The sequence below is a fragment of the Salminus brasiliensis genome, chromosome 10 (genome assembly GCF_030463535.1).
Source record: "Salminus brasiliensis chromosome 10, fSalBra1.hap2, whole genome shotgun sequence".
Classification (NCBI taxonomy): domain Eukaryota; kingdom Metazoa; phylum Chordata; class Actinopteri; order Characiformes; family Bryconidae; genus Salminus; species Salminus brasiliensis.
Genome location: NC_132887.1, coordinates 38,625,425 through 38,637,435, shown reverse-complemented (window position 1 = coordinate 38,637,435; position 12,011 = coordinate 38,625,425). Strand labels below are relative to the sequence as shown.

The following is a 12,011-nucleotide window of genomic DNA, read 5'->3' as shown; positions in this document are numbered from 1 at the left end:
GAATGATGGTTGGTGCTCAATCCAGTGCTTTTTTATGAGTTGGGGATGATGAGGTGGGGTGCTGATCCTCCAACATCCTGAGGATCAGCTCATCCAAAATGCAGTGCTCCTCCAAAATCTAATAGAAAGCCATCTTCCCTGGAGAGTAGAGACATTTACTCCAACAAAAGCAGGATAAACTCTTTTTTAATACCCTTGATTGCAGAGGAAACAATGATTAAGCAAGTGTCCCAATACTTATGTCCATTTAGAGTATTTATATATATTTAAAGAATGACAATGTCTCAGATATCAGGCTGTGTGTTGCAGCAGACTGGCTTCACATGTGGCTTTGTACCATGCAGTGGGTTTTAGGGGTGAGTCATACGCTGTGTGTGTGTGTGTATGTGTGTGTGTGTTTTCATGGCGACGTCTCGTGTTCCCTCAGGAAGGGAGTGGAGGGTTTAGGATGAGTGAAAATACTTCCAGCCTGCTGCACAGCCAAATACCTTCCAAATTCACACGTTTAGTACGTAGGACTGCAGGATTGCCGGCAAATTGACAAGCAATCAATGCAGATCACTGCAGCGCTGCTGAGCCACACACCAGCGGTCAGTTCAGCTTTCTCCATTCGCATAACTTTCCCCAACTAGCACAGCCCGCTCTTCCCAAAGGCCCATTTGGCTTAATTTGCAGCACTTCCTTGACCATATCGCAATCTTCTGCAGCCACAACAACAGCCTCTAATGACTGTGAGGAAAGGTACTGGGATTAAAACGCCTCAGAAGTTACCTTCTGCCTTGTGAAGGAAGGCCTAACCTACACTGCTGACCCAAAACATTATGACCACTCATAGATTATAGCCAACAGTGTTGATTATCTTGTAACTGTGGTGCCTGGGAACAGTCGGTTCTCGTAGGTGAAATGGGCAGGGGTGAAGGCCAGGCGAGTGGGTCAAAGCATCTCCAAAATGGCAATGGGCTTCCACTTACTGGCCACTTTATTGGAAACACCTACCTTGCACTTCCACTCACTGGCCACTTTATTGGAATCACCTATCGAATACATCCCCTTACTGGCCACTTTATTGGAAACTCTTACCTTATGCATCCCCTTACTTTCCACTATACTGGAAACGCCTACCTTGTGCAACCCCTCACTGGCCGTTTTAACGGAAACGCTTACCTTATGCATCCACTTACTAGTCACTCTATTAGAAGCACCTATCCTGGGTTTCCCCTTACTGTCCACTTTATTGGAAACACCTACCAAGTGCATCCCCTCACTGGCCACTTATTTGGAAACACCTTCCGAGTGCATCCCCTCACTGGCCATTTTTTTTGGAAACATCTACCTTGTGCATCCACCTACTGGCCACTATACTGAAAACACCTACCTTGTGCATCCACCTACTGGCCACTATACTGGAAACACCTACCTTGTGCAACCCCTCACTGGCCGTTTTAATGGAAACACTTACCTTATGCATCCACTTACTAGTCACTCTATTACAAACACCTATCCTAGGTTTCCCCTTACTGGCCACTTTATTGGAAACACCTTCCGAGCGTATCTCCTCGCTGGCCACTTTATTGGAAACACCTACCATATGCGTCAACACAATGCGTCCACTCACTAGTCACTCTATCTAACACCAAGCCTGGGTTTCCCCTCACGGGCCACCTACCTTATGTGTCCATACAATGGCCACTTTATTAGAAACACTTATTTTGGGCTTTTGCTCATTTTCGCAGTCATTTGACACCACTGGCTTCACTCTGTGTGTATTTATGGGAAAGTGGCTTATGGCTGTTACAGCTCACCGGACCAGAGCTGTGATCCCACCCTCAGCGCAGTGGAATGGAGGAAACCTGACTGCCCCTCCCCTCTACATTCACTCAAAAATGACAACAAAAAAAAAAAATCAAAGCCATTCTTTCAGGCCCTGCACCTGCCTGAGTTACCCCCCTCTGTCCCACCCCACCTCTCAACCTCTCTTGTCACAACTGGCAAAGATACAAAGGCTTTCATTTCACAACGAGGCGTGGCCCTGGAGACGAGTTTCAACAGAACTGAGGACAGCTCACCACAGTTTGCTTGGCAGGGTCGTCCAAACAGGACGCTTTGAGTCTCACTCATGGAAACTCTTACTACGCTGAGGTTCCTCTAACCCGTGGCGCCTCTCTGACACACAGCTGGAATTCCATTAACTTCCAACTGGAGCCCCGGCTAAACCAAGGATGTCAGTAAAGCTGCCTGTACAAAACACTGGGCGAGAGCGGCCTCATTTCTGTGGTGGACCGAGGCCTCCCAGCACCTCCTCCACCCGACCTCAGCTAACCCATCATACCCAAGCGAGCACTATGTGTCCAAATGTTTGTGGACACCCCTTCTAATGAATGCATTCAGCTACTCTGCTGCCTAATGGCAGGTGTGGGCTAGATGGGTATAGAGCCCCCCAGCAGCATTGAGCTGTGGACCAGTAGAAGATCTGTGTTCTCTGGAAGGACGGATGGTGCTTCATCCATCCAATAGTTTTGGGATGAGGTTCTGACAAATGTGTTAGAAAAAATATTTATAATTAAATGATATTGTTCATTTTGATTATTTTATTAAAACATGCAATAAAACAATTTAGTAACGTTCTAATTGAAATATATTAATTAATTATTTATTATGAATAATCCATCATCTGTAGGGGGTAAACATAGTATTACACTAAATATTGATTTAATTAATAATAATTAAGCATTTTTTAAGTACTTTTAAGGTTTGACCCGGGAATATTTTTGATGTTCCGTACAGTCGAACATAACATTGGGGGTTTTATTATTATTATTATTATTATTATTATTATTATTATTATTATCAGGCCAAGTAGAAGGTTGTCATACGTCAAACGTTTAGCCCTGGACAGTTTAATTACCCCTCTTTTAGGAAAAGTTGTTTAGTAAGTTAGCTTAGCTAAGGATTCTTCATTAGGGGCTGGTAGAATTGGAATGGTTCCCCCTGTGGCGGGAGGAGGAACTGCATGGTCACAAAGAACTGACTAGGGCGTAAATTATATATATATATATATATATACTTTTTTAACATTTGTAATGTTATATATATATATATATATATATATATATATATATATATATATATATATATATATATATATAACAGTCATAATAATAGTAGCTTCTTCAGTCATAATAATAAAATACAACAATACAATTTTTAAAAAGTTCAAACTTTATGGTTCTTTAAACTCTTTTTAAATAACTGTACTTTAAATAATGTATGATTTAGAGGTACAGTCCCTACTGTGGAGTCGGAGAGCCTGTGATTATCCTCTTTAGCTCGAGCTCGCCTGAGAGACTGAGAGAGCCACAGTATGAAGCCCGACCCCCGGGGCGGAGACTGCAGAGCCCCAGCCCGGGAGTGAGAGCGCCTGTCAGGGCTGGAGTTCAGTCTGACTGCGGGTTTCCGAGTCCTTCTGCTCGGCTTCTCCAAACCCCACCCTCACTTATGCTCACCATGTTTTCTCCCCAGCTCTCAGGACAGTCCTGCCGAACTGCCTACGACTTTTTCTACAACTTCTTCATCTTCACCACCTCATCGACCAAACTGGACTAATAGGGCGAGAGAGGAGCTCCTGTCAGATCAGTCGAACCAGCCGTCGAGTAAGTAGCAGCAGCACCACCAGCAGCACCACCACCAGCAGCACCACCAGCAGCAGCTCAGCTGTACAGAAAGGTGCTCAGGCATCTCACACTGGCTAATAAGGGGCAGATAGGACCACCTGGGACGAGTCTGTGCGTTAAAGTTGATATATGATTATATTATTAAATATGTTATGAATATTAATTCTTAGAAACTTTAGAATCAGCTTTGGGGTGAATTCAGTCAGACAGTGCCTTCCAGACACTGGATCTCCCACAGTGGACCTGTGGATCTTCTATAACCCAGTATTTATGGTTGTATTTAGATATAACACTGAGGAATATAGTATTTAATATATAGCAAATATAATATTTTAATATTAATAAAGGCGTGTAAAAGCTTCTGTATGTGTATTTCAGTGATTTTCTCGTGGTATGGAAGGGACTGTTAAACTGGTTTGACCACAGTAATGGATACCAGCCTAAAGGACACCGTGTAAACTTACAAAGGCAAACACTAGTCCCGTAACCGCCATGTGGTTATTCTTATTATTCTGCATTACTGCCATTCTGAAGACCCACCGCCCGCTGTGGTCAGCTTTGGGAAAGCCCAGGACGGTTACTTTCAGTGGAATATGAGTAAAAGTGCTCTCAGGGGACTAGTTGTGTTTATTACTGTGCCATAACAGACCTACTGCACCCAGGAAGGGTTAGATCCACAGATCTTAGCAATCATTAAAAAAAAAAACTTTGTGGACACCCCTTTTAATCAAGGCATTAAGCTACTTAAAGTTGCACCCACTGCTGAGACAAGCGTGCAAATGCACATAAATACACACACGCAGCTTGTCTAACCCTGTGGAGAAGCACTGCCAGTAGAATAGGACTCTCTGGAGCAGATCAGCGCAGACCTATTAGCACCAAAGCCCCCCCCAGTACGTTTGGGATGAGTTGGGGATGAAGTGTGGTGGTGATCATTCAACAACAACAACATCCTCACTAACTCTTGTGTGGCTGAATGCAGTCAAATCCTCACAGCAATTCTTCTCTAAAATCTAGGGGAAAGTGTTGTGTTGTTCTTTCCTGGACAGTAAAGACAGAAAAAACTCTTTTTTTTAATAGCCTTGATTTTTAGAAAAAACAATGAACAAGAAGGTGTCCCAATACTTTTGTCTCTTTTCGTTAAGGTCTGCACTGACTCTTCTAAATATATATACAGACTCAAAATCAAATTCTTCATAATTATCATTAGCAAGAAAATATAAATAAAGTTTCACATCAACTTTATAGGCCCTAAAATAGAACTCTGTGGGACTTCCCAGGATTAAACTGCTAATTTAAATCGTTACCAAATAATTCGTAATAATAGTTCATGCTAATGATTAATAACTGCACAACAAATCCAGTGTTGAAGTGGCTGAAAAAAGTACTGGCACATAATGGTGGGCAATATGACGATATTTTATCATATCGTGATACGTTTTATATAATATAGTTGTAAATCTGAGCATATCGAGGATATCGCCAGCGTATGTTTCATTACAGACAGTGTAAGTAGTGCTGTTTAACTGGATGATGTGAAGCACATTTAAGAATTTGTCAATATTGATGTATTTTGTCTGCGATAAATATTGGGTATTGTGAACATGTCTTTAAATATCGTGATATAATATTTGACACATTAATATATGACACATTACATATGCTATTATTGTTTTAGATTTAGAACATTAATAGTGCTCTAACTGTGCTCTAAAACTGGACGAAATGCTTCTACTTAAGTTTGTTACCAAATGTGCACTTACTTTTGCTCTAAATAAATCGGGGTGCCAAAACTTTTGTAAGGCTGTACATACATTAAATCATGTCTTATATACATAATATATATATATATGTATATATATATATATATATATATATATATATATATATATATATATATATATGTGTGTGTGTGTGTGTGTGTGTGTGTGTGTTTACATAATACATCCAATCCTTTTTCAGCAAATATCCTCTACAGTAAATATCCGATGCAAAATGTAGAGTTAAAGTAAACATGAGGTTCCGTTACTATGGAAATGAGCAATTCCGACTTTCCATGTACGAAACGCAAAACTCTAGATTTTATTAATATGAATTTATCAGCATTTTCCATGAGTGTTGGCACGCTGCACCTTTCATCACAGATAAGTGAAGCCACGCCTACTTCCGTTTGTTTCCCTCCAGGTTGCTGTAGCGAGAACCACCGTCGGAACGAGAAAGCAGAACGCGGCGGGGGAGAATTGACAGCTGTCAAAATCGCAAAGAGAAAAGTCGAGCGCGAGCGATTGGTTTGAACCATGGACTGGAAGACGTTCCAGGCCCTGCTCAGCGGGGTGAACAAATACTCCACTGCTTTCGGGCGGATCTGGCTCTCCGTGGTCTTCGTGTTCCGGGTGATGGTGTACGTCGTGGCGGCGGAGCGAGTGTGGGGCGACGAGCAGAAGGACTTTGACTGCAACACCAAGCAGCCAGGCTGCCCCAACGTCTGCTACGACCACTTCTTCCCCATCTCGCACATCCGCCTGTGGGCGCTGCAGCTCATCTTCGTCACGTGCCCCTCGCTGCTGGTGGTCATGCACGTCAAGTACCGAGAAGAGCGCGAGCGGAAGTACCAACGGAAGCACGGCGCTGACGTCAAGCTGTACGACAACACGGGCAAGAAGCACGGCGGCCTCTGGTGGACCTACTTGATCAGCCTCTTCGTCAAGGCGGGCATAGAGGTGGCCTTTCTCTACATCCTCCACCACATCTACAACAGCTTCCACCTGCCCCGGGTGGTCAAGTGCAACGTCAAGCCCTGCCCTAACGTGGTGGACTGCTACATCGGCAGGCCGATGGAGAAGAAAGTCTTCACCTACTTCATGGTCGGCGCCTCGGCCATCTGCATCGTGCTTAGCGTCTGCGAGATCATCTATCTCATCTCCAAGCGGATCTCCAGCTGCGCCAAAAAGATGAAGCGCCCCCGTGAGCGCAGCGTGGGTTTGTACGAACACCAGTACCGGGACCATGACAGCAACTCCACCCTGCCCATGCACGAACTGAAGCCAGAGTACAAGGTCAAGTTGAAGTCCCAGCTCCAGCCTGAGGCCTACAAGCCAGGCGTTGGCATGAGAGCTTCTGCTCCCAACCTGTCCTTTGCCTAGGATGGAGATTTGCTCTGCAGACTGAGGGTGGAGATGGACTCCAAGCTGAGTATTTAAGAGAGGTTTAAGATGTATCAGGATTTGGTCTTGGAGTCATGGACTTCAGAAGCTTGTTACATGGTTATAAGGTGCTGTGCTTGGGTACTCAGTACTCAGTACTCAGTGTTTGAATACCGAAACCACTATTCAGGTATTTCTTATGTTTCATCGTGGAAAGTCACGCACAGACAAACATGCTTACAATTTAGTCATTGTATGTTTGAAAGCCTCGGTCACACTGGGTTTTTTTAGCATTTCACCCTGCCTTGCGAAATGGGTGTGGCTGCAGACAGTTCCGGAAATCAGTGGGCCCGGAAAACTGGTTCTGCAGTTTCACAGACCAGCTAACGTGCTATTAAAGCTACTAAAAACCCCAGAAGAAAAGATAATTACCATCTAATCCCACCTCCCGACTGACTGTGTACCATGCTGCCTCTTGCTTGCGCTGTATTTTGTAATCCGAACAACAAGAGTCTGCTAATATCAAAGTTCTGAAACCGAGGACGTGAATTGCGAAGTTGAACTTGATGCAAAAAGTTGCAGGCCAAATTTATTTACACTGTAAAATTCTTCTGCTTGCGTCCGTAAGTACATGTAATTCAAATACTCTTTGCTACTATGAAACAAGAGTGCCTTAGCAGGACTGTGTTGCCGAGGCTGAGTTAGCACTAACAAAGTTTAAGAGTCATAATGTGTTTCTACGTCAAAGTAAACCGCTGGCACATCGTCCACCGAGGAGAAAAGATCACATGTTGAAAATGACCTGATCCTGACCTGACTTGATGGACACTGTTATCCCACAATGCAATGCAAAACAGAAAGGGGGGAGCTACTTACATCTAGACAAATCCAAAAACAATGGTGGAGGGCTTGAAATGTATCAGTTAGGGCCCTGAACTCGGAGCAAGGTCCTGGCAAGCAGTGCGCAATTCAGTGTTGTCCCTGCTTAAAGGCACCTGGCCCAATTCCAGATGTCTGATTTTTTGCTCTTGTCCTACAATGGAGATGGAGACTCAAGGTCCAAGCTGAACCTTTAAAGAGGGCTCGAAATGTACCAGTTAGGGCCCTGGACTTCAAAACGCACATTCCTGTCAAGCAACACATGGTTCAGTGCTTTCCCTGCTTGAAGGCACCGGGTCCAATTTCTAGATCACTGGTTTCTTGGTTCCAGAGCAGAACAATTATGAGAAGGAAGCAACAAATTAATAGAAGGGACTTGTGGCCTCTACGGACATACAAGCCAAAGCCCTGCTACATGCTAACCTTGCTAACAAGTAGTGGAAGAACCAGAGAACGTTGGACTCCCGTACAGTCTTATTAAGGTCCATACTTCATCAATCCTGAAGAGCAACCACTGCCATTGCGCTGGGTCTAACCCCACATTGTCTAGATTGTCTCCATCACCATTACTGGCATTTTTTATTTTTTTCAGGGAGTGGTGCTAACGTTGATCCTCTAGTTTATACGTAAGCCATCCAGAGACACACCTTGCGACTTGCGTAATCAGGTTGAGGGAGACTGAAGCAGAGATAGATAGAAAAGAAGAAAAACGAGAAAGACTGAGAGAGAAGAAAAAGAGAGAGAGAGAGAGAGAGAGTCATGGAAACTGGTCTAGGACGTTTCCTGGAGATTTATGCAAGATTTTTGCCTTTTTGTACAGTACCAGTCAGAAGTTTGGACACACCTGATTGTTTTTATTTCTAATCCAAAAGACCCTAAAAAAAGTCTTCAGAAATTTGTGAAGCCGATGCCCAGGCTTAGTGAGGGGCATCTGATTGAGTCCATGTTTGTTAATGTTCTGAAAAATATTTTAATAACTACAACATTACCGTATTTACCCATACCTCCTTTATGTGAATGCATTTTTAGTTGGTCTAAAAAGGCAGGTGGTGTGACTGTCTAAGAACATACAGAGATCAAGACTATTACAAATTTGGAATTGTTTTGGAGCATTTCTATTGGTCCATTCAGCAGCAGCCAGAGCCTGAGAGAGCACAATTGGCCCTACTCTTTCCTTCATTTGGGTGGGTAGATGGCTCTTTCCCGAGTGCATTGGATGCCCGGTGGCGTTTGAGTTTTCGGCAGCAGTTTGAAAAGAGGCGACGGCTGGTTGGGCACGTGTTGGAGAAGGCCTATGTCTATGTCCTCACCCTCTCAATGTCGGGGGAATTTCATCTGTTGGTGAAGAGTACTACTGGGAGTGGGTTGGGTAAAATTAGTGGGTTGGGTAAAATTAGCGAGGAAAAAAAATGGTTTAGGCCAGTGGTGAGGGGTGACACTCGAAATAACTAATAATAAATGCCTTAAGAAGTAACTGTTGAAAAGTTTGACTGGTCAGGAGCTTTGGAAAGGTGGGCCAGGCTGAAGCTGAGCCTTCATTCTTTCCAAGAGGAGTCAGTCAAACAAACAGAGCATAAAGCAGCAACCTTATCTGAGAAGAACTGCCTGGAGGCCTTCCCCATTCCACACCGGTACAGACTTGCATTGGAACACAGCCATTAATGTCTGAGGCACTGTCTAAAACACTGGAGCTAGTCTTTCTGAGTCAATGTGTTACAGATGGTCTGAGAAGATCTGAGAAGTCAGGCTGATGAGGGGGTGATGTTTGCGTTTGCATGAGTTTATTTAAAAGCTGAAGGCCAAACTGAGCTCGAACTCAACACTGCGGCCACATCAAGGCCTTTTTCTACGTTCTGATGGATATGTATATTTTTCTACAAATAAAGTTTGTCTAAAAATGGACGGCGAAGTCTGAGTCTCGATTCTTTACCTCATCAGAGTCCAGAACTATCTACCACAGCCTTCACATGGAGACAGTGGTCCAAAACGTAGCCCTAAATCAGCCATAGCATTAAGACCGGTGAAATGAATAACACTGGTAATCTGCTTCCAGTGGCATCCACTACATATTAGACATTAGGCAGCAAGTGAGCGGTCAGTTCTTAGCTGTGTTCCAAACCTGTGCCCTATTCACTACCCCTTACTTGAAAAAAAAAACAAAAACCCAGATCACTATGTAGAGCATTATTGTAGGGAATCTGACCTTTGGGGTTCCTCAGAGAAGATGGGTGTGTATCTTCAAACCAAACAATGGGTAGTCCATGTTCGTTTAGTGTACATTGTTCGTACACTATTTATAAGGGTGCTTTGTGGGATTGCTACAGCATACTGAAAATTTAGCGCTTCGTTTTCGGACATCACTACAAAGGGGCAGAACCCCACTATATAGGGAATAGGGCACAGTTTCGGACATAGCTCTTGAAGGTGGGCAAGCATAAGAATCTGATAAGAATCTTGCGATGCCTGGACCAGACTGGGTCAGAACATATCCAAAACATCAGGCAGGTCCGGTAAGCAGTGGTCAGTGCCTACCTAAAGCGTTCCAAGGAAGGACAGCCACTGGCCGACACTCATTGATGCGATCTATGGAGGTCCCACCTCTTACAGGAGTTGGTTCCAGATACCACAGGACACCTTCAGAGGTTTTGTGGAGTCCTGGTTGTTCCTGGTAATGGTCATGATAGGTCTGGAATCAATCTGCAAAGCTCTGCTGACAACCATTCAGATATGAACTGTAGTGAATATGGTCAAACTGATGAAATTACAGTGAAATATGAGAATTTTGGACCTCACACTTTCCTCATATTAGGCCCAACACCCTGTTTGGCAATCCCACACTGAGGTAGTTTTAGTGTCTGTACCTAAGCAAGACCAGAAACAAAAGCAACACTGACCAAAACATCAAAATGTGAACCTCGCCTCTTCAGCATATTATAATATATTTTACAGCCAACATTGTAGATTCCTTTATGACCCTGGAATATAATCACTGAGACTATCTTGATTTCAGTGTAGATCAGGTAATCAGTAATCTACACAAGAATACAAGGTTTTAAAGGAACCACCTTTTTCTGATTAAAGGTTATTCATAAACCTAAATCTACATGTAAACTGACTGTACAGCTGGGAGAAAGCATGGGGCAACGAACCCTAAACACAGCAGTCTGTAGACTTTATCACTCGTCTCAATAAACAAACCTGATTTCAAAGCTTTAATGAGTTGAATGTGCAGTGCTATAAGAAAGGAAATATCTCTGCAGGGGTTTGACCCTTCAAGGACTCCAAGGCCTGGACCTGACCCTCCAAGGCCTGGTTTAGACTGTGCAAGGTCTGGACTTGACCCTCCAAGGCCTTCAAAAATCTGAATTTGACTATCCAAGGTCTGGGCTTGACCCTCCAAGGCCTGCAAAACTTGGGTTTGACCCTCCAAGGCCTCCAAGGTCTGGGTTTGACCCTCCAAGGCCTCCAAGGTCTGAATTTGACCATCTAAGGCCTCAATGGTCTGGGTTTGACTCTGCAAGGCTTGGGCTTGACCCTCCAAGGCCTTCAAAAATCAGAATTTGACTATCCAAGGCCTGGGCTTGACCCTCTAAGGCCTGCAAAACTTGGGTTTGACCCTCCAAGGCCTCCAAGGTCTGGGTTTGACCCTCCAAGGCCTCCAAGGTCTGAATTTGACCATCCAAGGCCTCAATGGTCTGGGTTTGACTCTGCAAGGCTTGGGCTTGACCCTCCAAGGCCTTCAAAAATCAGAATTTGACTATCCAAGGCCTGGGTTTGACTCTGCAAGGCCTGGGTTTGACTCTCCAAGGCCTGAGCTTGACTCTTCAAGGCCTTTAAAACCTGGGTTGACCCTTCAATGACTCCAAGGTCTGTGTTTGAGCCTCCAAAGACTCCAAGGTCTGGGTTTGATCCTCCAAGGCTTGGGCTTGTCCCTCCAAGAACTTAAAAACCCTCCATAGCCTCCAAGACCTGGGTTTGACCCTCTTGATCTGAAGTTATTCATAAGGCCTCTTACTAAGCACTTTAACATGAAACTGTGGGTGGACCTTCAGTTCCATATTGGTATTATGCAATAGTTAGAAGAGCCTTGCATTTAGAGAATGTTACCTGGTGTCATTCATGTTTCTCCCACCCTTGTCATTTAAACGATGGTGACAGGGGAGGGGACCAAAAAAAGACTAATCATAGTCGTGGCATTCTCCTGGACTGACACTAATGAATGAATGGATTGTCAACCATTTGAGACCATTGGTGCACATATCCCTGTTTTTATGAAAGAATGAAATGGATTGATGAAGCACCCAAGGTTTTCAATATT

At 44.0% G+C, this 12,011-nt stretch overlaps 1 protein-coding gene across 1 annotated transcript; it reads left to right on the top strand.

Moving 5' to 3' along the window:
• Window positions 1-3,488: 3,488 nt before the first annotated feature.
• gjb3 (gap junction protein beta 3) lies at window positions 3,489-9,566 on the top strand. Its single transcript, XM_072690568.1, has 2 exons — window positions 3,489-3,650; window positions 5,856-9,566. Exon 2 carries the CDS (start codon window positions 5,969-5,971, stop codon window positions 6,812-6,814), a length of 846 nt encoding a protein of 281 aa, XP_072546669.1. The 5' UTR covers window positions 3,489-3,650; window positions 5,856-5,968; the 3' UTR covers window positions 6,815-9,566.
• The last annotated feature ends 2,445 nt before the right edge of the window (window positions 9,567-12,011 follow it).

Excerpts from the sequence above, each read along its gene's own strand:
- gjb3 (XM_072690568.1), top strand. The coding sequence starts at position 5,969 with ATGGACTGGAAGACGTTCCAGGCCCTGCTCAGCGGGGTGAACAAATAC.